Here is a 25,469-nt window from a genome sequence, read left to right on the forward strand (position 1 = left end):
AAAAAATAATGACAACTTGAATTTTGCAGGAAAATAGATGGAGCTAGAAAACATCATTTTGAGTGAGGTAACCCAGACCCAGAAAGACAATTATCACATGTACTCACTCATAGGTGGTTTTTAAATATAAAGCAAAGAAAACCAGCCTACAAACCACAATCCCAGAGAACTTAGACAACAATGCGGACACTAAGAGAGACAGACATAGATCTAATCTACATGGGAAGTAGAAAGTAGAAAAAGACAATATCTCCTGAGTAAACTGGAAGCATGGGGACCTTGGGGGAGGGTTGGGGGGGGGGAAGGGAGAGACTGGGAGGGGTGCAGAGAAAAATGTAGAGCTCAATAAATATCAATAAAATAAAAATTAAGTTTTTCTTGGGTTAGTTGGTAGTTTTAATTCAGCAGCAGAGAGGGGTAATTAGCATGCATGAGGTCTTGTAATCCATATCCAAAAATAAGTTAAATTGGGTTTCAAGTTTTTACTACACCTAAATGCCTCACACTTTCACCAGGTCACTGTTCGAAGGGTGTAAAATTAAATTACCCAGATGTGGCTAACACGAGATCAAAAGAGCGGGGTCTGGCGTTTTAAGACTTTTTTGCTTTTACTAAAGCCTAACTGTCTTGGCTCATAACATTCTCTAACATTCGATCCGCAGAGGCGATAACAGCCTGCCCTTTATTTGGCGAAAATCTATTACTTCGCCCTTTCCTTTTGGCACAGTTAAAATGAATATGAGAGGCGGTTTAAAGAAACTTGTAAAAGGGCTTGTAGAAGCACTCACGGAAACGGAAACTTCACGTAAACATGGCCCTGTTTTAAAGGGCAACTTCAACTTTATAGAATATTACAACCGAACAATAGAAACCTCCCGAAAGAATACACGCTGTTCGAAACTTATCTCAAACCACAGCTACCTCGTGCTACCCTTGGGGGCGCGCGGCCTCCAGCGCGCAAACACCGTTGCAAACCACCTAGTTCTACAACTCTCAGGGAAATGCAAGATGAAATTAACCCAGGATCTTCTTACCTGCAGCCGAGCTTCGCTTCACACACACCTGGGCTCCGAGCGGTCTGCAGCAAGGCAGGACCGCTGCAGAAACGGAGGCAGCGAGCAGACAAGGCCGCCGCCATTTTCGGACTGTGCGCAGAGCACGTTGGGAACGCCCTCCGCCTACAAGGTCGCGAGGGGCGGGGCGGCCGTGGAACGTCTCAACTCGGGATGGGTGGTTACAAGGTCCTGTTTGGCAAGAATACCAAAGGAGGGCTCAATGCACATCATTCACCTCAAATATATTTACTTGAAACATTTATTCTGAAGTCTAAGTTGTAATTTTGCTTTTAAACGGAAAGAGGGTCTTAGACTATTTTCTTCCACTCCCACACACCCCGACAGCAAAAGTGAGCTCGTCCAAGCAAAAAAACGCTAAGCAGCGCTTCCTCTACGCAAGCGCAGTGGAAAACACATGGTGGCTCCGCGCTAGTGAACGTGAGAGGGTTTCGCCGGAGCTTGCGGGAACTTCTCTCTGGCAGACGGATATCAAAACTGACTGGGGAGATGCTGGCCTCCAAGCACACGCCATGGAGGCGCCTTCAGGGCATTTCGTTCGGGATGTATTCGGCCGAGGAGCTCAAGTAAGGAGTTAATGGAATGCGCGTAGCCCATGGTTGTGGCCGTCGGCGCCGGGAACTACGGTTCCCAGAAGGCCTCGCGCTGAGCCTGTCTCTGGGTCTGGATGGCTGGCGCATGTTCGCGGGTACTCGGAAGGAATGAGCTGGGACTGGGGTTGTCCTGTCTTGCTGCATTTTACTCCGTTCATCTTCTTCGTTAACGAACCAGTGTTACGTCGTGTATGCTCTCACGTCCAGCACGCGCTTATTAGTTACCTAATTAGTCTATTCTTGTACAAGCAATGATGAACCTTTAAATCTCAGATTAAGGCCTTGTTCTACTTTATGAACTCTTCTTTAATCCTCATTTTGGTCACGATAACATACTCGCATCTGAAACCTGCACTCGAAACGCAGCATGCACCCTCTCTTCCACAAACTGAAAGGACCTGCCTTTCCATAGTGGCGTGCCAGGTTTAATACAAAATTATGTCATTCTAGAACCCACTCTGACATCTCATTTACTAGTCTTTCGCTGTCTGTTACCTACATATATAACTTGACTTTACCCTCCTTTTATCTCTATCGCCACTGCCTTAGGTCAGTTCTTTTGTCATTCTCTGCTTGTCTTTTTCTTCTATTTCCACCTCATATATGCCTAGTCCTGTCAGCCACACAGCTGTCAACATTATTCTAAAGTGCAAATTGTCGGCATCCCATTACCCTTCAAACCTCCCTAGGAGTTTACCCTCGGGAAGAGATGCTTAGTGTAACCACAACAGTGGTTCTCAACCTTCCTAATGCTGCAACCATTTACTACCGTTCCTCATGTTGTAGTGACCTCTAACCATAAAGTTTTTACTCTGCTACTGTTATAAATGGTAATGTAATTATCTGATATGCAGGATATCTCAATGTGACACTCCTCCCCAGAAGGGTTGAGTTGAGTCTCATGGGTCTACAAGGACTTCTTGATGCTGACATTTTGGCTCTGGCATTAAACAACTAATGCTCCATTTTATTATTAGGAGCTGGTAGCTTTTCATCCTCTTCAAAGTAATTACCGTGTACTTAATAACATGGAAGGGTCGTTCTGGTCTCCGCACTTAACTTTTACTTGCAGTTACCTTGGCCTTCTTGCTGTTCCTGAACACCACAGGCAGTAAAGGACTTGAATATACATAGTGCTACAGAATATTCACAGATGGACATGAGAAGATGCTCAGCATCCTAAAATCAGTGTGGATCAGAAGCACAGAGAGGTGCCACCTCAGCACCATCATTGAGTCCTCAAAAAAGCAAACACACACACCTAGAAAATACAGGTGTTGATGAAGATGGTGCCGACATTGTGAGAATCAAATACTTGTTCATGAAGTTAAAATGGCATTGATGTCAGATCTAGGAATTCTCTTGGCTTTGTGCACACACCTTCAGAGCAGCTGTATTTGCCATTGCCAGAAAGTAGAACTAGCCCAAATGTCCGTCAGTGGATGAGTTGATGAGGTGAGATGCAGCATGCACTGTTGATACGGCGTGCACCGTTGACACGGCGTGCACTATTATTGACAAGGCGTGCACTATTATTGACTTATCCCTAAAAAGGAAAGAAGTTCTGATATATTTTATCTATAACTGTGAAGTGCTTAACAAAATAATCCAGTCATGAGCAGGTAGGTACTGACTGATTCCATTTATTAATAGGTGCTGGAACAGTCAGATTAATTGAGATAGGAAGTACAGAGATGGTTGCCAGGAGTTAGGGACAGGGAAATAAGGTTGTAGAGGTGGGTAGTGCTGGTGATGGCACAGCGTGCTGTGTTAATACCACTTAACTGCACCCTAAAATTGGTTAACACGGTATGTTTTATGTATATTTTATTGCAGTTTCAAAAATTAGGTTTGTAAAACAGAACAACTAAGTAATTTTTTTCAGTATTACTGAGTTCAGGGTTGCCAGCTGCCTCCATGCTGGAGGAAGAGACCACCTATACAGCAGTGAGTTAGATAAAGTGCTGACATTGGTTTACCAGTAGAAAAGTAACCACAGAGAAGAGAGCCAAGCAGGAGAGCTGTCTCCATCTATTCTTGGTTCTTACAGTGGCGTGGACCATGAGAGTCTTTCAGATCTGTGCAGCTTCATTCCTATGGACCACCATCAATTTTCCTGACCGTACAGCTCACTGACTTTTGTTGCTGTTGTTGTTCCCTCTAGAGTGCAAGATAGGGGTGGTATCTGTTCTTACATTTGTTGTCTGACCCGGACCAGCAGGTCGTTCTTCAGTGAAAGGGTCCTGATGGGGAGATGCCAAGGGATGGAAACATAAGAGAAGAGAAAAGCTGATGTCAGGAGGTCTTGCACAAGCTATGTCTTATGCCAACCAAACTTATTAGGAAGTACAGCATCTTATATACTATTTATAGGGAGGAAGTCCGCCAAAGTCTGCAGAGAGCTAAGTCAGATAGTGTTGACAAAGAGAACACAGGAAACTTCAGACACCACTGCCTTAGGACTGATAGCCGCAGCCGAGGAGGAAGAGTTGGTTCCTCAGAAGCTGCAATCCTGACTCCCTTAGAGGCACTGCTCCTCCTCTAGACTGGCCTTACCAAGTCCCCTTCTGGACAAGGACACAGAACTGAAGTTTTCTTTATCCTTTCATCAGGGCCTCTGAGAAAACTTTGGGTCAGTCTGTCTCCCCTCGATTGTCTAAATTAGATAAAATTTAAAAGGCAAACTAGGCCTTGTAAAGTACGTTTATATGACATTTAAGAAGGATACTTTGCAGCTGTTTCGTTGTTGTGTGAACACCCAAATACAATTGAGGAGAGCACACACAGGCTGTACACTTGCTGTCATATGTGGCACAGTAACATGCTGTTAGTGAGTACAAGACTAGATTCCATTAGCAAAGGGATAAAATTTTGCATAAAGGAAGTTGTTTTTTATGATTTTATTTGTGTTGAATTTTCTTGAATTTGTTATTCTGTTATATGGCAATCCCTTCATTGAAGAATTTGAGCTTTCCAGTCAGGTCTGGTTTATAAGCTGCCTCTCTCACTTCAATATCAGAGAAGCTAATAACCTGAGCTTTCCTTGGTTCTTTTTTTCATCTCCTCAGGAAATTAAGTGTTAAATCCATTACAAATCCTCGCTATGTGGACAGCCTGGGAAACCCTTCAGCAAATGGCCTGTATGATTTGGCTTTGGGTCCCGCAGATTCCAAAGAAGTGTGCTCCACCTGCGTGCAGGAATTCAACAACTGCTCGGGACACCTGGGCCACATTGAGCTCCCTCTCACCGTGTACAACCCTCTCCTCTTCGATGTGCGTGCAGGGCTTGTTGGTCTTGGGGGTGCTGGGGTTGTGAGGACCGTCCTTTGTTCCTCTTTCTTTAGAAAGAAAAAACCTTGAGGGACCAAGTACAAGTTCCTTGAGTATCTATTGTCCAAAATGCTTGAGACCAAAAAAATGGTTTGAATTTCACGTTTTAGAATATTTGCAGTCTACATTATGGTGATATTATAGGATGGAACCAAATATAAACATGAATTCACTCATAATTATACATACCTCATATATATAGCCTAAAGGAGATTGTATTCCTGATGTTCCTACATTTTTACTAAACCCTTAATCCATGAAGTCATATGTTGAATTTGTTTACTTGTATGTCAGGGCTCAAGGAGTTCAGGGTTTTAGATTCTCAGATTAGGGAGGCTTGCCGTGTAACTTCAGCTTATGCTATAGACTTACGTGGAGAACTTCAGTTTGATTCCAGTTGAGGAAAGCCATATCAAGTTTCTGTTCATGCAAGAGGGAAATGTTTAGGGAGCCACACATTCACCTATCCAAGACTCAGGGTCTAATCCTGACTTATGCCCTTTCATTTCAAGGGCTTTGTGTCCTTCAGAAAGCTGGGTGGCAGTCACCTCCCTAGTAATATAGGGATTTCTGGTGCTCCCAAGATCATTGGCTTTTCAGTTAGGACTGCCAAGTATGGTTTCTTGGCAGGAAAAGCAAAGCCCCCAAAGGAAGACCAGTAACACTGCAGTGAAGCTCCTGTCTAGACTGTCACTTGGGTCTGTTTAGGTCTTATTTCAAGGAACCTAGCCTCTGGGAGTTAAGCAGATTAAAGAAAGGATATTGTCTCAGTTAAGTAGTTGGTATAAAACTTAAATAATTCCTTTTCTCAGACCATGAATTCATTCTATGTGAATTTCAAATTTGAATGGTTTATTTTTTTTCTTTCTTTATTTTTGAATGGTTTAAAATGAAATCAAAAGATATTTGGGAATGTTTGTCTAGTTTATTTATAGGTCTAAAAGACTGTAGCAGAGGCAGAAGTGGAATTCTTCAGGAGACAGACTGTGTGAAGAAAATCGCTTGTACAATGGAAATCACCATGAGTTCTCTTGTCTCCTTATAATGTCTTGCTTCTTTTTGTCCCCACTCTTTAGAAACTCTATCTCCTGCTCCGAGGTTCCTGTTTAAGTTGCCACATGCTGACTTGTCCTCGGGCTGCCATTCACCTGTTGGTCTGCCAGCTTCGAGTCCTGGAAGTTGGAGCTCTACAAGCGGTCTATGAGCTTGAACGAATTCTGAGCAGGGTAGGTTGGTATGGAAACCAGGACATCAAGAGATGCTTGTATGTTGTCCTTAATTGCCACCCCAATAGTCTTCAGAATGTTTGACCCTGTATCTTTTTTTTTTTTTTTTTTAATCATTTGAGGCAGGGTTTCTCTGTATATAGCCCCAGCTGTCCTGGAACTTGCTATGTAGACTGGCCTCGAACTCACAGAGATCTCCTTCCTCTGCCTCCTGAGTACTGGAATTAAAGACCTGTGTCACCATGCCCCGTGATATAAATTGCTTTGTAATGTGTTATAGATTTGGCTTCCTAGTATTTGGCTTAAGATTTTTACATCTAATCTTGAATTGGATTGACCTGTAAATTTCCTTTCTCATATTGTCCTATAAAATTTGGGTACCTGCATTGATTCAATCTTAAAAAATGAGTTAAGGAACTTTTCTCTTTAAATTTTTTTGGATATTTTTATTTTATATGTATGAATGTTTTTGCTTGCGTGTATGTGTGTTCTACATAACATGCCTGATGCCTTGGAGGAGACTGTTGGATCTTCTGAAACTGCTGCTAGAGAGGCTAACTATCTCCATGGTGTTAGCCGCCATGTACATTTTGGGAACCTAACTCAGGTCCTCTGGGAGAGAAGCTGATGCTCTTAATTCCTAATCCATCTTTCCAGTCTCAAGAAGTTCTCTATAAAATGCCCTGAAAGAAAGCGTTTGTAGAGGATGAGAGATGCCAAGGCTTCAGTGCCTGACATATCGTGTTTTGTAGTAGTTCAGCGCTGTTGGGGAGCCTCGAGGACCTGCTTTGGGAAAGCAGAGAGCTGAGGTTTGCACTAGGTACTCACAACCCTCTCAGTAGAGAAGCAGTCTCAAAGCCTGAGCCAGTTTCTGCCAACAGTAGAAATTCTCATCCTTTTTGCCTCCAAGAAAACAAAGCTAAACCATTAACCCACAGTCAAATTTGCCTGCAAGAGAGTGAAGGGAGATAAAGATTTTGCTAAGCCTTTAATCAAAGAAGTTATGTGTTTCTAGGGATTTCTCTTATCCAAATTTAATTTTATCTTCGTAAAAGTACTCATGGCTCCTATGTTTATTTTCTTTGTTTTGTTATGAAATATGCAAACAGAAATAGAATCCTGTATACATTTGGCACCCTTTGATGTCAAGTCATCATATACTTACTTTCGATTGCTAGGTGCTGTCGCTGTCTTCAGAGAGAAGTCAGGCTACTTCTCCACTTGGGTGGTATTCCCAGTCTGAAACCTTTATAATCCAGGCTTAAGGCCCTGGTCTACCTGTACAGTTGTACTTGGCTTGTTTCCAGAGAGGGACTCTTCAGGTCCTTACCTTAATAGGCCTGTGTGTTGGGTTTGGGAAGTGGACGATGTCCCATTGGTACTACCTTTGTACTCATTCTTGGTGTTGATTTCTGTTTCTTCATTATTGAGGGCTTCAAAGTGAAAAGCATAAAATCTGTTGGGGTCCAGTGCTAGCCCGGACTCTCAATTATTTCTCTACCAGACTCCAACATAAACTCTCTCTGGACCGGCGTGGAGGGGACAGGAATAAAGACATGACTCACATGGTTTCTTTGGGAGGGAGATTCTCTGAGATCCCTCATGATATCCTCAGTTCACATCCTGAAGAAATTTTCTGCTTATTCCCCAGTCCTTATACCAAAACTTAACTTAGGGGAAATACATTAGCATTCTGTCTCCTAGGTAACCAGGTGAATGGCTTTTTGTCACCTCCCCAGCTACCTGTCTGCTCTGTATGCTAGCTGTCATGTAGGCTTGAATCAGCATCTCTATCAGGCATCCTCCAAATTACAAAGAAAGGAACAACAATATCCTGACCCTTTGTTAACGCTACATGACTGCCTCAGGTGGGGCTATGGCTTCAGAGTCTGGCTGCCACACCATACAGACATATGGGCCTACAGAAATTGATGAGTTAAGTTAGAAAATGAATTTGAGGCCAGGGCTATCTCTACACAGATCTCCAGGGCCTTTCAGAGACGTCTGTGCCAGTATCTTCCACAGAGATGCATAAGAGTACTGGGTGATCCCCAGCTCATATACACTGACCTCACTGGACCCCTCTTTTTACTTCAGTTTGATCTGCTGCTTCCCCACTGACCTATCAGCTCTTCAGAGAATTAAGATGTTAGAAACACTTTTGTCTCAGGTCTTTGCAGTCTTTAATTTGACCCAAATAGTCACTAGAAAAGGATTTGTTGTTGTGTTTAGGGGTAAAACCTGAGGTCTTGTTTGTGCTAGGCAAGCAAATGTTCCACTGACCACATCCCTAGTCCACTTCACTGTGTGTAAGTGTAGCATAGTAACTCAGGCTTCCTTTCCTCCCTTAGATTGATCTCAGTCCTTGAAGAGGCCACCCTAACCCTACTGTTCATCAGACAGTTACTGTAAGATATTACAATAGTCTCCCTCTGTTTCAGTTTCTGGAAGAAACTGCTGATCCTTCTGCCTTCGAAATTCAAGAAGAGTTAGAAGAATACACAAACAAAATTCTACAGAACAACCTCTTGGGGTCCCAAGGTGCACATGTGAGTTACCACCATTTCCCTTTCTGTAACATTCTGCTTTTAGCCTGGTAACCATAGTTTCTCTGTGCCATCTTCTGCATACGTTTCTGGCTTCTCAGGGTAGACTTAGGTTTCAGTCCCATGGTGGCTCACAGCCATCCATAGGATCTGATGCCCTCTTCTGGCATGTAGGAATACACACAGACATTCTTACATAAAAAATATAAATAAATGGAACTCCGGACCTCTGGAAGAGCTGCCAGTGCTCTTAACCGCTGAGCCATCTCTCTAACCCCCAGATAGCTGTGTTAAAGAGTGTTTTGTGGGACATATTGTTTAAGGAAGGGTGTGTTTTAGTAACTTTTTGTTGCTGTGATAAAACACCATGACAAAGACGGCTTAAGGATGCAGAGTTTATTGCTCTTAAGCTTCCAGAAGTGGAGTTGTGATGGCGGGAGGCCCCAGACTAAGAAATCAGCTGCAAATATGAAGCAGAGAGCAAACTGGAAGTGGGGCAAGTCTATGAACTCTTAGACAGTGCCCACTGATAGAGTTCCTCTAGCCAGGCCAAATCCCCAAAGGTTCCATAACTTACCCAAACAGTGCCACCAACTAGGGACCAAGTATTCAAATGCCTGAGCATTACAGAGGGTAGTTCTCATTCAAGCTACCAGGATGATTTCCTCCAGTTAAAGTAAAAGTGGAGAACTGCTAAATACATAGAGATTGTAATCTCCTCAGAATGACACTGCAGTGCAGGCATGGAGTACACATCTGTACTGCTGTAAAGATCTCACACATCTTAGGCTAATCTGGGTTACAAAGTGAGACTACCTAAAATAAGGCACTGTAACATTCTCTGACTTTAAACAGGTGAAAAATGTCTGTGAAAGCAGGAGCAAACTCGTTGCTTACTTCTGGAAGACGCATATGGCCGCTAAGCGATGTCCCCACTGCAAGTGAGTAGTGTCCACCAGCCTTTCCCATTCCTGGTTGAGCTGCTTTGGCCAATCGCCCAGCACCATTGCTAAATGTCTCATTGGGGTTTGTTTCTCCCCGCACGTATTCTCATGTGTAGGACCGGACGGTCAGTGGTTCGAAAGGAACACAACAGTAAGCTAACAATTACATACCCAGCCACGGTGCACAGAAAATCTGGCCAGAAGGATGCAGAGCCCCCAGGTAAGCAGACTGGGTCTCTAAGGAGCTCGAGCCATGTTTCTAGTGTGTCACCTCAGGTGAGTCCTGGCTTCTTGGGTCTGGAGAGTGAGTGTTCTTTTGTTCTTTTTTGTTTTTTTGATACAGGGTTTCTCTGTAGCTTTGGAGCCTGTCCTAGAACTAGTTCTTATAGAACAGGCTGCCCTCAACTCAAAGAGATCTGTCTGCCTCTGCCTCCTAAGTGCTAGAATTAAAGGCGTGAACCACTACTGCCTGGCTTTATCTTTTTTTTTTTTTTTTTTTTTTTTTAGTATGAGACTCTGGCAAGGGTTGCTGTATTGCTTTTTTGCTTTTGTTTTCTTTTTTTGTTTTGTTTTCTTTTTGTTTTTTTAAGACAGGGTTTCTCTGTGTAGACCTGGAATTCACTCTGTAGAACAGGCTAGCCTCAAACTAGGAGATCCACCTACCTCTGTCTCCCAAGTGCTGAGATTAAAGGTGTGTACCAACACCGCCTGGCTCTGTGTACTGATTTTTAATAACCTTTGTAGATTCAACTTAGACTTACAGGATAGCAAGCACAGTGAGTTCCTATACAATCTCTATTCAGTTTGTCCAGCTATAACACTTTAGATTTCCCTGAGCACTCATCAGAACTAGTGTAGGTGTGGCTCTATTAACTAACTTACACACTCATTTGAAGCGTGCCAGGTTTTCTGGTCATGGCCAGAGTGAGATCCCACACCCTGAAAGACTGCTAAGTGCTGTTTGATGGTGAACAGCTAACAGCGCAAGAGTGGATTTTCCTTCTCTTACCTGCGAATGGCCATGGAAATATTTCCTCATACTGACACTTGACAGTTGCTACTGCACCCCCAGTCTATCCTAGAAAATGCTGAGACATTGAAAACAGATGTTCAGAATTTTAGAGAATAGCTCCAGCTAGGGGGCAGTGCCCAGGGAAGGTAGCCTATCTTAGTCAAGCCTGTGGGACCCTCATCCCGTATTTTTAAAGGGACGAAAAGGAATTTTTTAGCAAAATGTTTTAAAAATAGAAACCCAGAATTGCTTGTTTTTAGGAAGATAGTGGCCTTTTTTTCTCCCACCCTAGAAATTATGCCTGGCCACCTGGTACAGGCTGATAAAGATGGCCTTGCTCTAAGAACAAGGAGAAAGCTGACTTAGCAGGATGGGAGGGAGCAAAAATCCTTACACCCGTGCCAAAGCAACTTCAAAAAGCCTCTTTGTAGTTATGCCTTTAAAAGCTTACCCCACAGAGGAGATACAACTCCTCTCTACCTTGCTGTAACGGGTCATTTAGAGACAGGGATTCCAAACATGTTTGTATTATGCTGATTATAATCATAATATTCAGGCTGTATTATTATAGCCTGGACCTCTCTGGTGGTCTCTCTATGGGGGTCATAATCTGGGCACAACAAAGCCCATTCATGTGAGGCAATCTTTTGCTATAACTGCAAGAATAAGGTGCAACCAAAAGGCTGGACATTGGAAACCTGTAGAAAATAGTCTTTGTTTTGGCTTGAGGATTGATTTTTTTTTTGTTTTGTTTTTTATTTAATAACTCTGGTTGGAAGGAGTTTGAGACAGTGTCTCTCTTCATGGTCCTGGCTGTCCTGGAACTCTTGAGGTAGACCAGGCTGTCCTAGAACTCACAGAGGTCATCCTCCCTCTGTCTTCCAGGTACTGGCTTAAAGGTGTGTGCCATCACACCTGGCATACTTAACATTTAAATATTATTTACCCACATTGGGCTGGCGAGATGGTTCGGTTAAGCCAGACAGCCTGAGGTCAGTCTCCAGGTCCTGCATGGTGGAAGACAGAACTGACTCCTGCAAGTAGTCCTCTGACCTTCGCCATGCCATCCACTATTACATGCACACCCACTCCACGGTAGATTAGTCGGTTTTATTTTTTATTAGTTAAGGGAAAGATCAGCTAAAAGTACAAAACAGGGTAAAACAGCAATGTTGTTTATGAATAGTTTAGAATATGCAGAATGAGTGTTGTCTGCTGGCAGCTGTCACCAGTGTCCTAGCCGCTGTCTGGTGCTGGGAACACAAGCACAGCATGGCTCCTGCCGATGGATCCAGAAAAGGGGAAATTGAGCAGTGCTTCATTTTAGTATGCCATCCCAGTAAATGCTGACAATTTTGAGCCTACAGGATACTTAAATTGCTTTTGTTCTTCATCTGAATGTTAGAAGTTGGCCTCTTAAATGGCAACCCTAAATAAAATTTTCTACTTAATCTGTGCATAGCTAGTAATCAGCCTCTCAAAGATCTTGCCTAGTCCGAGAAGCCAACTTCACCTACTAAGGTGATCTTTCTAAAGTCGGTATATTTGAATCTGTAGAAATCTTCACACAGGGACTAGCAAGAATACTCAGTGAATGAAAGTGCTTAGGGTCTAAATCTATGTTCTGTCCCCAGAACCCATACTGGAAGAAAGAACCAACTCCCCAAAATTTCGTATGTGTGACTTCCATGTGTGCATGGTGGTACATGTGTTCTCACATTCACACAATAGAGAAAAAAAATCTCCACAAGTATTACTTCTGCTTCGGTAACCCTTTCTGATGAATACCATATGTATAAAGATAATGTTACTTGTTTTCATACAGTACTGAACAGTGAACCCAGGGCCTCATTTGTGTAAGGTATATTCTACCAGTAATTAGTATCCCAGCCCATTGTTTATTTAGAAAAGCAGAACACTAGAATCGAGCTGGATATCCAAATAGAAGAGTATAGTTAAAGCCTGGTGATGGTGGCGCATGTCTTTAATCCCAGCACTTGGGAAGCAGAGGCAGGTTGATCCCTGTGAGTTCGAGGCCATTCTGGTCTATAAGAGGTAGTTCCAGGACAGGCTCCAAAGCTACAGAGAAACTCTGCCTTGAAAAACAAAACAAAACAAACAAACAAACAAAAAAAAAAAAAACAAAAAAAACCTTGGTTAAATCCATTAGGAAACTTCACACAACCAGAAATGTGATTGGAGCTGGGCGTGGTGATGTACTCAGAAGGCAGAGGCAGGCAGATCTCTGAGTTTGAGACTACCCTGGTCTACAGAGCAAGTTCCAGGACAGCCAGGGCTATACAGAGAAACCCTGTCTCAAAAAAAAAAAACCATGGAAAAAGAATTGGTGATTGAAACTGGACTTGGTAGTATAAACTATCTAAACCCAGCTCTCAGGAGGGGGAGGCAGGAGGCTCAGGACTCCAAGGCTAGCCTGGGCTGTATAAGGTAGTCTCAGTAACAAACAGAATAGTGGTCAGTTAGATGAAAACTTAGTAGCAATTGTTCTTGTTTTCCTCTGATATCACCAAATGAACAGAGTTCTGGTGAAAATACATCCATGCAGAAAATAAATCCCAGCACTTGGGAGGCAGAGGTAAGCGGATCTCTGTGTGTTCAAGGTTAGCCTGGTCTACAGAGCAAGTTTCAGGACAGCCAGGGCTACACACAGAGAACCCTGTCTCAAAAACAAAAGCAAACAATAACAACAACCAAAAAGAAAGAAAAAGAGAGAAGAGAAATCCATAGAAGATTTTTGTAGTCTTGGGGTAATATTTCATTGTGTAGCCCACACTGTCCTGAAGCTCCTGATCCTTCTGCATCCTCCTCCTGATGGTAATAGGCCTGCACCACTGTTCTGGCACGGTTTCAGTGTCGTGTAAAGTACTTATTTAACACTGAAAATAGTTCCATTAATATCGTGAGCTATTGGTGATCGTATATTGCTCCGCCTCTCTGGTTTTATATGATAATGTGTTGTTTTGTTTTTATTATTCTGGAAATTAGAGTACAGGTGGAAATCTGGGTTGAAAAGTTTGAGGTTTGTGGACAAGTTTCAAATTTTTTGGAATGGGGACAAAAAAAAAAAATGGATCTATCTCATTACAGAAGGAGTACCAGCAGCTCCAGGAATTGAAGACGCTCTGCTGGGGAAGCGAGGGTACCTGACACCTAGCAGCGCCCAAGAGCATCTTTTTGCCATTTGGAAGAACGAAGGTGCTAGAGAAACAGCCTCTGTCTGTGAACTTTGATTTCCTGGTTCATTTCATTAGCCCACCCTCTTACTTCCTTAACCAAAGTTCTAATTAATGTAACTCTCGCCAGAATCCATCCATATGTCTGGGGCAGGCAGTCTTCAGGGCACATTGACTTAGAGCCATAAAGGAGCAGGGGCAGCTCATACCCAGCACCAAGAAATTGATATAATTGAGTCCAGTCACTCCTACACTGATACATTTCTGGAAGTTTCATTGGCATCTATTTTTAAATGCCAGTTTAAAAAAAATGTTTTAAGGGGCTGGAGAGATGGCTTAGTGTGGTTAAGAGCACTGGTTGCTCTTCCAGAGGACCTGAGTTCAGTTCCCAGCACCTACATGGCAGCCAACAACTGTCTGTAACTCCAAGATCTGACACCCTCACACAGACATACATGCAGGCAAAACACCAATGCACATAAATAAAAATAATTTTTTTTAAAAAAAAAAAGATGTTTTAGTCAGGCATGGTGATGCACACCTTTAGTCCTAGCCCTCAGGAGGCAGAGGCGGGTGGATCTCTGTGAGTTCCAGGCCAGCCTGGTCTACAGAGTGAGTTCTAAGACAGCTGAGGCTTCATACTGAGACCCTGTCTTGAACGTCTTGAACTCCATCTCAGCCCCAGATAAAAATCTTTTAAATGTTCTATGGCAATTCATTTTGTGAATCAAGGAATGAGCTTTTGTACATTTCAGTTCCCCACAGAAAGGGAAATCCCTGTTTTCTTTTAAATCTGTATCAGTCTATGCAGGATACTCAAGTCCTTGCATCCCTCTTCTGAGGGGGTGTTCTGGGAGACTGCTAAGTGCTCACAGACAAGCAAGGCGTTAACAGGTTATCAGAAATGAAAGCATAGGCAAGTTAGCAAGATGCTCTCTATGGCAGGTTTTATTTGTTTTCTCCAAGCTGTTGGAGGTCCCCTGAAACTTAAAAATATGTCTTTGATCCAGTTTGCAGAAGACTGGCTTTGGCATACCCATGGAAAGAATGTTACATTTCTCCCTGAGGTTTTGAGACAGGGTTTCTCTATATAGCCCTGGTTGTCCTTGAACTTACTATGGACCAGGCTGGACTTGAACTCATGATTAAAGGCTGCACTGCCCAGTTTATCTTTTGTTCTTAAAAGGCTAAACTTTATTTTGACCTGATATTTTTTTAAATTTTGATTAAGTTTGTTTAGAGTCCAAAGTAGCAAATATTTAACTATGTATATAAGATTGTACATCAAGAGAGTGATAACAATTTCATGTTCCTGCACAGCTCATTTCTTATTTATTGTCCCTGAGTATCTTTTTGTTATCTAACTTGCACACAAGGTGTCATATACCCAGGCTGGTTTTGGTATGTTATTATGAAAAACTTTTTTTTTTTTTAATCTTTTTTTTTAATATTTATTTATTTATTATGTATACAATATTCTGTCTGTGTGTATATGCCTGAAGGCCAGAAGAGGGCGCCAGACCTCTTTACAGATGGCTGTGAGTCACCATGTGGTTGCTGGGAATTGAACTCAGGACCTTTGGAAGAGCAGGCAATGCTCTTAACCACTGAGCCATCTCTCCAGCCCTGAAAAACTCTTTTCTAACTACATATGATCCCATACTGTAGGTGGAGGCTGCTTGTTCGTTCCCAGTTGCCCGTACCAGAAATAATCACTCATAAACCAAATTATTTGCAACACTGTTTGGCCAATAGCTTAAGCATATTTCTGGTTAATTCTTATATCTTAAATTAACCCATTTCTATTAATTTGTGTATGGCCACATGGCTGTGGCTTACCGACAAGGTTCTGGCACATCTGTCCCCAGCTGTGGCTACATGGCTTCACCCTGACTCCACCTACTCTTTCTCTATATATATATCTTTCAGCCTGGCTATATTCTGTTAAACCATTGGCCGAAAGCAGTTTATTCATTAACCAATAAAAGCAACACATATACAGAAGGACCTCCCACATTGTCATACCTTGAGGGGTTTTTTTTCTCAGTGATATTTTTATATCTTTATACATCGGCTTAAACAGTCTTGTTGGTTTCTATTTCAAATGCAGGATTCTTCCTGAATTACCTTTTTTCGGGATTGGATGATATTGGCATGGAGTCCAGTTTCAACCCTAGTATGTTCTTTCTAGATTTCATAGTGGTGCCGCCTTCCAGGTAATGTGTTTGAACTTAACTTTGCATGAGAAGGGTGGGCAGAGGTATTGAGCAAGGACTGGAAAGGCTAGAGCACTGAGAAATCAAACTGTCAGCCCAAGGCTGCTGGTAGTGGCCGGAGCATTCTCTGTTATTTGGTTGTCCTAGACACGGATGGTTGTTTGAGTTGTTGTGTTAATTCAGTAAATAGGTTAAGAGGCTGAAGAATCTTATGTCACTCTGCAGGTATCGCCCCGTCAACCGCCTGGGGGACCAGATGTTTACTAACGGCCAGACCGTGAACTTGCAAGCTGTCATGAAGGATGCAGTTTTGATCCGGAAACTTCTGGCGTTGATGGCCCAAGAACAGAAGCTACCCTGTGAGGTGACAGAGCTCACCACAGACAAGGTCAGGACTGCCTCGGTGCTGATATAATAGGCTTGGTTAATGATTGGTGTGATAAGAACTACACACTTGGTTCTAACCCTTTGCGGGCACAGAACCTATGTCTGTGTAAGATGTTAATTCAGTGGACAGCACCCATGGTGGGCAGTATGAATTGTCAGGACAAACACAGGCCTGATTCTAGATAAATCTAGGTGTAGTTTAGGTTCTGTGCCCAATGACAGTGCCATGGTTTCGTCAGTCCCTTTAATTTCTTGGACTCATCTCCACTGTAGTGGATGTAGTTACGGTGAGGTTTCACACCTAGGCTGCTCTGCACCACTAGCTGCTCTAAGGCAAGCAGTCTTCCCTCGGGCTCTAAGAATGTGTGTTGTAGGCTCAATAAGGACTTCAGCAATGCAACCAGGACAATATAGAATGGGTTTTCTAGAATAAGACTGTTCCTATTGACATTTCCTTACCCCTTTCATTTTTCTGGGTCTTATACTAACTGTAGTGAACATAAAGCTGAATTGGGTACTTAGAATACTTGCTAAAGTCACTCTCATCCCCGAAATGCAGTCAGGATGCAAATAGAAATGGCCTTCTCCAGCTTTGGAGAAACAGCCTCTCAGACTCCCTGCCAGCTACTCAGACAGTCCTGCTATTAGCCAGTGACGTCACAAATTGACACACCTGCCCCTGGGCACTTAGCTTTGCATGGCTCCTTGAAACTTTCTCTGGTTCTGCTGAAGTTTACTTCAGTCAGTATAGGCGTCTTTTAACAGGTTTTAGTGTAAGAGAGAGTTCCCATCTGTAGACCTGGTCCAGTAAGGGAAACAAAAGACCATAACATAACCAAATCCAGTGACCAGGACTAAAAATTTTATTTTAATGTCCCTTCAGAGTAGAGATAAACTTTTGTAATAACGGCTTGATCTCTGGAGAAGAACCAGTGCCATCTTGATCCTTAAGCCAATTTTCCTTTGATTAATTAGACATATTCTTGTCCTTTTCCCATAGCAGTGCTCTCACGGAGCAGTTCCTAGGGCCTAGAAGCCAGTGGACAAGATCTTGTTCAACAGTAATCATGTGGCTTTGAACCAGCAAATGCTGTATAGGCCATGGGTTCAGCTCTACATGCCTCTGCCGTCATGCACATGATGAAAGAGATCATAATGTTGCCTGCAGAACTACATGTACCCTCCTAGATGATTCCTTTATTCCTTGGTTGTGGGGGCAAACCAGATTATCACCATGACACTATAATCTATTGGATCATCACCTGCCCTTAACCTTGATACACCGATAGTTTTTTCTACACTGGAGGACTTTAACACCTAGGCCAGTTGCAGCCAAATTTGGCCAGTAGGTGGTGCTCTAAGACATTCTAGGATCTCTGTACATCTCTTTCCTGAGCAGATAACATGAGAAGCAGAAGAGACAGGACATGGGATAGAAATATTTTTAAGTGATTAGATAAGTATGTAAGCTTGAGGATCAGCCCGTAACTTAATCTAACCCACTTTAGGACTTATAAACCTACAGTACTATATGGGAAGCCTGTTTTTAAGAAATTATTTGACCTACATTAAAATAATAGTAATACTTTATTGTTATTATTTGTTTATTATTATTTGGAGATAGCATCTTCATGTACCCCATGCTAGCCTTTAAGTCACTATATAGCCAAGACTGACCTTAGGCTTTACTCCTCCTGCTACCTCGTGCTGGAATTACAAGAGTGTACCATCACACAGTTTCTGCAGTGCTGGGGTGGAGCTCCTGCATGGCAGCAAGCATTCCACCCACATTTTTATAAATTCACCGAATCACGTTTTCCTAAACCTTTAACTAAAGAGGCAACTCCACATGAAGCTCGCTTGTCTGGTAGAAGCCTCACAAGTAGAGTACCCAAGGGAAGGGCTGCTAAGGCTCTCTTTATTTTGGTGCACAAGACATTAGGAAGATTAAGATAGGAGCCTACATACACACATTTTTTTTAAATCTTAGTTTAGTTTTGATTTTTGAGATAGGATTTTCTATGTAGTCCAGGAGGGTCTCAAGACTCTCCTGCCTCAGCTTCTCATGTGCGTAGCACAGTGTTGCTCTGCTTATGAATTCTGAGTTCACTTAACTACTAAAAGAGACGAGCTGATAGGTATATAATGGGGCTGATGTGTACTGATACGTACGACAAGTTTAGTTCGTCTTCTGTCAGCTTCAGAGACTAAACTCCAGTTTTAGCATTTCCAAGGCTGAGCTTTTTTTTTTTTTTTTTTTTAAATCAGAACTAGGTTGAGTAAAAACAAGTTTTTCTCTAAACTTGGGTTTGTCTTCCCAGGAAAATGAATCTTCAGTTGTTATCGACCGATCCTTTTTAAGTATGCTTCCAGGCCAGTCTCTCACAGATAAGCTTTACAACATTTGGATTCGCCTTCAGAGCCACGTCAATATTGTGTTTGACAGTGAGATGGACAAATTAATGTTGGAAAAGTACCCTGGCATACGACAGGTGAGCAGGGAACTGGGTTCCCATCACAAGATGGTGAGGGTCCCTAATACACAGCTTACAACTGGTCTACGTCCCCAGCTTCCATCCACACGTTTATAAGTGCACATTCTCCACACTGCCACAGAAGCAGGAAAATAGTAAACATAGTGGAGTTACCTGGTTCTGTCACTGTCACTTCTGCTCTTTACAGATCCTTGAGAAGAAGGAAGGCCTGTTCCGGAAGCACATGATGGGAAAGCGGGTCGACTATGCTGCCCGTTCGGTCATCTGCCCAGACATGTACATCAGCACGAATGAGATTGGGATTCCCTTGGTGTGTTGTTGGGCAGAGGCCTCATTTTGCTGGTGGTAGCTGGGAGATAGCTGGTGTGCCATAAAGGTCTGGGGGCAGAGTTTGCTGGTCGATCATAGCTGCGGTGGGGAGAACATGTGGGGGAGGAACTTGAGGTGCAGAACAGTGTTGCCATCCTTTTACCTGAGGTTATTCCACATCTGTATCTTTATCTTATTCTTGTCAGTCTTAACCTAGTTTTTAAACCTTCCATGTCCAGCTGAGTCCATGGTGGGAAAAGGAGAGGGCAAGGGGCTTTCAATCCCATGTGGGTGTCTGACCGTGGAGAGTAGAAAAGCCCTCAGAAAGGCAACGTGTGTGTCACCTGTCCCTCCCAGTTCCTGTCACCATTTGCTCCCTTGGCGAGCCAGCTTCCTTTTATCACTTCCCCAGCGGTTAAGGCCTTGGCGCTCATTAGCAGCAGCTCTCCGGCAGACTCCTCCGTAATGGGCCTTGAGGTCGATAATTTGAAGATGGTTTAATTCCCTCTGTGCAGAGTTTCATTTCCTTACACGCCACCCTGCATCTCTTGGGAAAGTTGCTAATGAGCAGAGCTAAAGCGTTGTGATTCTCCGGACATTTTGGCTTCCTGGGCAAGAACAGGCAGAGAAGGCTCTACCCTGTGTTCCTTGGCTCCCAGGAACTGCAGGTCCTTGCAGCAGAAAGCTGGACTCTATACCAAAGAAAGGCGCTATGAAAGCTAACTGTATTCTTAGGTGAGAAGCCCTAGAAGGAAAGGCCTAGGCATGTTCATTTTCTTCTCTAGGCAGAATGTAGAGGCCACCCTAGCTTTGACCTCAGTGCCTAGAGTGTCTGGTTTATTTACTAATGGCTTGTATCCTGAGGAGAGATTCTAATGCTGTTCACTTACTAGCCCCTACTCTACCCCAGTTCTCAGAGTAGTGGAGGCCAGGGGTTGTTACAAGAGAACCAGGAAGAACGGAGTGGGTAAAACTGCAGCTCTCCTCCCCTCCCCCACAAGGAGATAAGGAGCTAAAGTCTGGCAGGAAACCACATACCAGATTAGTGTCCTCCTAAAGCTGTGGGCCAAGTGGTGACCAAACAGTAGTAAGTCCATTAGCACAAAGTTAAAGAGGTGGGATCATGGCAGGGCTCCTACACTGCTCCTGCACAGGACCTGGGGTGTTAACTTCCTGAACTCCAAAGTCTTTGACGCACTTGTGTATATGTTAAAGTATCAAATAAATAAAAATCAGTGGTTCAGAAACTCTCTTAACTGTAGAGAACTCACCTGTTTTAGAGCAGGTTTCAGTCTAGTGTTGACAAAAGAACTCTTTAATGTTCTCGGGTCTCAGAATTGCAAATCCATTTCCCCTCAAATGCCACTGGCTGATGCTACACCTGGGCTCAGCACAAGTACCCTTAACAGTTAGTGATGCCTGCTAAGATGTGGAGGGGTACAGTGGCTCTCAAGCAAGTGCCCCATACCACTCCTTTGGTGACCCTGATTTTATTGGCAAACCTGTGAAGTTTCAGCGTGCGTTTAAGAAACTAATGCATCATTTACTCAGTTTGTTCCCTTAAGGGAACAAGCAAAGCACAATGACTCCACGAAGGAGACAGATGTCATTCTGCCTGCCGAAAGCCTTGGCTAAGCGGATGGTCCCTACAGTTTGGAAGGATATCAGATAATTCATTTTGTTAGTTTTTGTATTCCTGGAACCTTTGCCCCTCTTGAATTTTAACATGCAATCCTGTTTCTAGGTATTTGCCACAAAACTGACCTACCCTCAACCAGTTACCCCCTGGAACGTGCAGGAACTGAGACAAGCAGTCATTAATGGACCCAACGTGCACCCGGGAGCCTCCATGGTCATCAATGAGGATGGCAGTCGCACAGCCCTGAGCGCGGTGGATGCTACACAGCGGGAAGCCGTGGCCAAACAGCTCTTGACACCAGCCACAGGGGCTCCTAAGCCCCACGGGACAAAAATTGTGAGTGAATGAAGGTTTAGGATTAGTTCCTTCTGGTTTCTGCATGCTACCTTTGCAAAGGGCTACTTGAAAGGTGGTACTCAGATTAGGAGCAGCTTCACTGGAGCCTAGGGAGAAATATAATTTGAACTCAGTCCTCATACTGAATTAGCATTTCTGAGATTGGCCGATGTAATAATGGGTACTAACACGACAAAGTTCCCACCTGTCTAGAAGGAACTTTGGAAGAGCAGAGACACTCTGGGCTTGGCATGGTGACCATTCATTCCTATTGCTGTCCGGTGCTGGCAGCAGCACTATAGGCCGGTCCTCGCTTTCCTTGTTTATGTAGTTCCACTCCATCGGAACAGCAACACTACTTGAATTACATTCTGCTATGTGCCATTTTGCTTTGGTGACAGGGACACCATTCAGACCGATAGATAGGTCAAGACACCAGTTTTGTTCTTTGTCGTGTTGGTACATTGTCAGGTATTTTCTTGGAGCTATGTGAGAGATTTGAGAAGTCTGTTTCACTTAACTTTGATGAATCCAGGCAAATGTAGAATAATCTTCCTGTTCTCTTAAACAGTTGCAGTGAGGAGAAAGGTTTCAGGAGTGCATGATGAGGTCATTAGAACTGAGGTCCTACTATGTGCTCAGGCTTTGCAAGGACACAGCAGGGATTGCCAATAAATATCTGCTGTAAGCCAGAAGTGAGCCCTTGGGCTGCCGGGGAATCAGGGGAATCAAGGCCAAGTACCTGGACACTGCCCTGGAGGCTGCTGAGAGGAGAGGAACGTAAAGCTATAGTTTCCACCAGGAGAGAAGAGGGGAGGGCGTCAAGGAAAGAGACCATTTTTTAGCCCTTCTAGATTTGAGATGACTTTGGAAAAAATAAGGGTTCATCTGTAAAAAGTAGAAGTTTGAGGCTTAGATGGGAGAGACCATGGAATTAAGAAAAAGCTGACAAAACATTAAACTCATTGAGCAGAGGACATTGAAAAGAGAAAAAGTCCCCGGGAGTGTGAGCTGGGGAGCAGCAGGGAAGTTAGGGGGTGATGGGACTGGACTTGCTGGGTTTGTGTCTGCTCTTGTTTCTTGTATGTAGTTATGGGGTTCTTTAGGGTGAAGCCAAAGTCACCTGTGAGCATAGAGGGAGACAGATTTCAGAGCCCTCGGGTTGAGGAAATAGGCAGTAAGTAGCTAGGGACATTTGAAAGGTCAGTCAGAAACGGTCTGACATTATGGGGGTGTAAGGGTAATGCAGAGGCACTAGGGTGCTTTCTTCAGGTGACCTGGTTACTTCTGTGGGCTCAGGTGGGGCTAGGCAAACTGTAGGTCGGGAGCTCCACTGAGGGAGGCTGCTCAGCTGCAGTGTGCTCGGGAGATCACATGGTGCCAGTGAGAGATCCCTGGATAGCAGTGACGGTGAAATAGGGTGGCTCAGTTGATTATCTTCCTACTTGGGTTCAAACCCTTACCAAGGTCATGAGGCCACCTGTGGTCTTTGCTTTCTCCACTGGTCCCACCTTTCAACCCAAACTGTTTGATGTTCTCTGCAGCTGGCTTCATCTCCTTTCAGGCTTTGCATATGCTTGGGGCTCTGCCCTCCGTATGACTCCATGGCTGATTTCTGCTGTTCCTTCAAGTCTCAGCCCAACCCTCTCTTCCCTAAGATCATAGTAAATATCTCAACTTTAATTGGTCTTACAGGCTATTGCAACTACTCAGCTCTTACTACGTAGTGTAAAAGCAAGTGTAGACAGATGAATGTGTGTCCGAAAATATTTATAAACCAGGAAGCCATGCCGCGGATGGTATTTGTTAGGTACCTCCTTGATGTGTTCCCCAGCACACAGTCTGTACCCTTACCCTTTCCCTGCTTCTTGCTCTCACCACGTTTTATTATCCCTATGTGTGTGCCCATCTCTTGTGTTTGAGTTCCCCATTCCTGTGCAAAGAAAAGTGGTCCTCCCATCAGATCCTGTAACTTGGGATGGCAAGTTTCATGTCAAAATGTCAATAATGCTATGTAAATTTAGGATGCTTCGACTTCTGTATTCATGCACTTCTAATTTGTCATTTGAAAGAGTTTGGGCATTTACTACAAAGCTCAGGACAGGGCAGAAGGCCTGGGAGAGGCGACTCAGAAAGAGACGAAGGATTAACTTACAGGTTAGATGAGGGGGGAAGGGTTGGTGGAAAGGTCATTTTCCATGTGACAGAGGTAACCCCTGTCCTTTCCCCTGGGCCTCAACAAGAAGGAAGTGGTCAGGATAGTGTAGGCTTGTTTTTCTGCCTGGCAGCTACCCTAAGCAGCCTCTGGCACCATGCCTGCCTTTGCAAACTCTGACCCAGGCTCTGGGGCACACTAATTTTCACCATAGTGTTTATTTAGTGACAAGAGAAAGGAAAAGCCCTGGTTTGGGTTGGCAAGGGGAGTGCCCTGTGCTCCAGGTTTTTGTTTGGCTTGGCCACTGTCTGGCAGACTGGCCTACATCTCTTCCCAGCTGCAGTGAAGTTGCTTGTGCTGGATTCACTAGACTCAGATCCTAGGAGCAGCCTGTGTTTTTGAGACTGGACCACAGATCTGGCCAACTTTTCCCTTGAGACACTAAGGAAAGAAAACCTCAGGCTGTGACGCACTGAGCCAGCCAGTTTCTTGAGCAGAGATGCTCATGGGAATCTTCAGAGGTCAGGTCTCCTTGGAAACACAGGAAGGACTCTGGTGTGGGCATAGAAAGGTTGAAATTCCTTGGGAAGTGAAAACACGGGCCCTGTGCTTTTAGGACTGCTCCTCTGATGGAACTTGAGCAGAACTGACAAGGCCTGTGGGAAGGAGGGAAGAAATAAATCTCTTCACAGCCCGAAGACCAGCTTACAGGCCCAGCTTCTCAGTGTGCCCTCAGACACACGGCAACAGCAGGATACTAGAGCTGTTTCCTCCCACCTCTCACCTCCCAACTGCTGTGGCCCAGGGGGGACCTGAGGAAGAGTTAACAAGGGTCCATGTCCTCTGCGGCACTTGATGGTAGTTGTTTTCAACAGTGTCATTTGGGTTTTAAGTCAGCTTTGAGACAGAGGTGTTCTGTCAAAGGAGCACGGCAGAGTGGGTTTGGAAGGGGAAGTCTGATCAGTGTTTGTCTAGATGGGGAAAATTTCTCGTGCTTTTTTATTCTTTAAAGTTTGTACCTTCTGGTTTTTCCCTTCAGTGAGCACATCACTCTCTCCACCATGTGAATCCCAGGGATCGAAGTCAGGCCTTTACCTAACACTGAGTCATCTCTGGCAGGCAGAGCAGGAGGACCATAATTTTGAGGCCAACTTTGGCAGCACAGCAAGACCCTGTTTACAAAAAAATCTATTTGTAGAAGTAGTATGTATTCTGATATGAACAATACTAAGACCTGTCTATGATGGTTCAGACGTTATTGTGTGCCTTACTCCCCTTCCTTATGAGTCCATGCCCCAGGGACCTAGCGGTGAGGCACTGCTCACCTTTTCCTATATGCAGGTGCTCTCCTTACATGCTGCAGGGACTTTATTTTTTTTCTTTGTGTTAATACGTCTTTCATCATCACACTCAGACTAGTATTGATTTAATTTAGTATCTGTTATCACTGTGTAGCATTCTGTAATGAGCATACCTTGGGATTTACAACTACTTCTGTGGGACAGTTGGGGTATTTCTACTTCTTTCCTACTGTAAACAGGGTGGCACAAACATACCTTCTTTTTGCTTACCTTGATGCTTTATCCCTCCTGAAAGGCTAAAAGGAAATGGTTTGAACGTTGTAAGGGGTATTTTCAGATCGTTTTCCCCAAAGACTATGACAGTTTTTAGCTTTTATATTTGTTTTGAATTTTTGAAGCACAAAATGTTTTTGGGGTCACTGAACTGAGGCTCACCAAGCCATGTCATCTGAGTCTTGGATATTCTGTGAGAAGCTGGTCTAATTACTGCTAAACTGTGGGATTCATGTGTGACCTTGGGAGGATTTGGGAAACCTGTTGAGCTCTTTGAAATCCATGGAGGCATGCAGTCTTGCGGACTTTTGATCTGTTTCTCTGTTAACTCTGAAAGAGGAGCCTAGGGCTCTGCTCAGCTGTGCATTTTGAATAAGGTGATGCTTGCTGCACAGGTGTGTGGCCGCCCATGTCTGCTCCTTACACCTCTGAGCAGAGGG

General features: G+C 43.8%; 2 protein-coding genes across 3 annotated transcripts in view; one reads left to right on the forward strand and one right to left on the reverse strand.

The window, feature by feature from the left end:
- Ptcd3 (pentatricopeptide repeat domain 3) overlaps positions 1–1,146 on the reverse strand; it is a 33,760-nt gene extending 32,614 nt beyond the window's left edge. The window contains exon 1 of the mRNA XM_050126427.1: positions 1,035–1,146. Within this exon, the coding sequence (XP_049982384.1) occupies positions 1,035–1,138 (104 nt within the window). The 5' untranslated portion in view covers positions 1,139–1,146. The remainder of the gene's footprint in view (positions 1–1,034) is intronic.
- Positions 1,147–1,464: 318 nt separating this feature from the next.
- The window catches only part of Polr1a (RNA polymerase I subunit A), a 62,850-nt gene continuing 38,845 nt past the window's right edge, over positions 1,465–25,469 (forward strand). For both annotated transcript variants that reach the window (XR_007589299.1, XM_050126428.1), the window contains exons 1-12: positions 1,465–1,639; positions 4,735–4,939; positions 6,073–6,222; positions 8,664–8,771; positions 9,624–9,709; positions 9,829–9,932; positions 13,833–13,940; positions 16,029–16,134; positions 16,360–16,522; positions 18,843–19,013; positions 19,204–19,326; positions 21,070–21,300. Coding sequence is in view for 1 of the 2 variants with exons in the window: in XM_050126428.1 (XP_049982385.1) it covers positions 1,563–1,639; positions 4,735–4,939; positions 6,073–6,222; positions 8,664–8,771; positions 9,624–9,709; positions 9,829–9,932; positions 13,833–13,940; positions 16,029–16,134; positions 16,360–16,522; positions 18,843–19,013; positions 19,204–19,326; positions 21,070–21,300 (1,632 nt within the window). In the remaining variant the exon portion in view is untranslated. The remainder of the gene's footprint in view (positions 1,640–4,734; positions 4,940–6,072; positions 6,223–8,663; positions 8,772–9,623; positions 9,710–9,828; positions 9,933–13,832; positions 13,941–16,028; positions 16,135–16,359; positions 16,523–18,842; positions 19,014–19,203; positions 19,327–21,069; positions 21,301–25,469) is intronic.

The sequence above is a fragment of the Alexandromys fortis genome, unplaced genomic scaffold, assembly GCF_014885135.2.
Source record: "Alexandromys fortis isolate MF-2015 unplaced genomic scaffold, M_Fortis_MF-2015_v1.1 scaffold_257, whole genome shotgun sequence".
Lineage (NCBI taxonomy): Eukaryota > Metazoa > Chordata > Mammalia > Rodentia > Cricetidae > Alexandromys > Alexandromys fortis.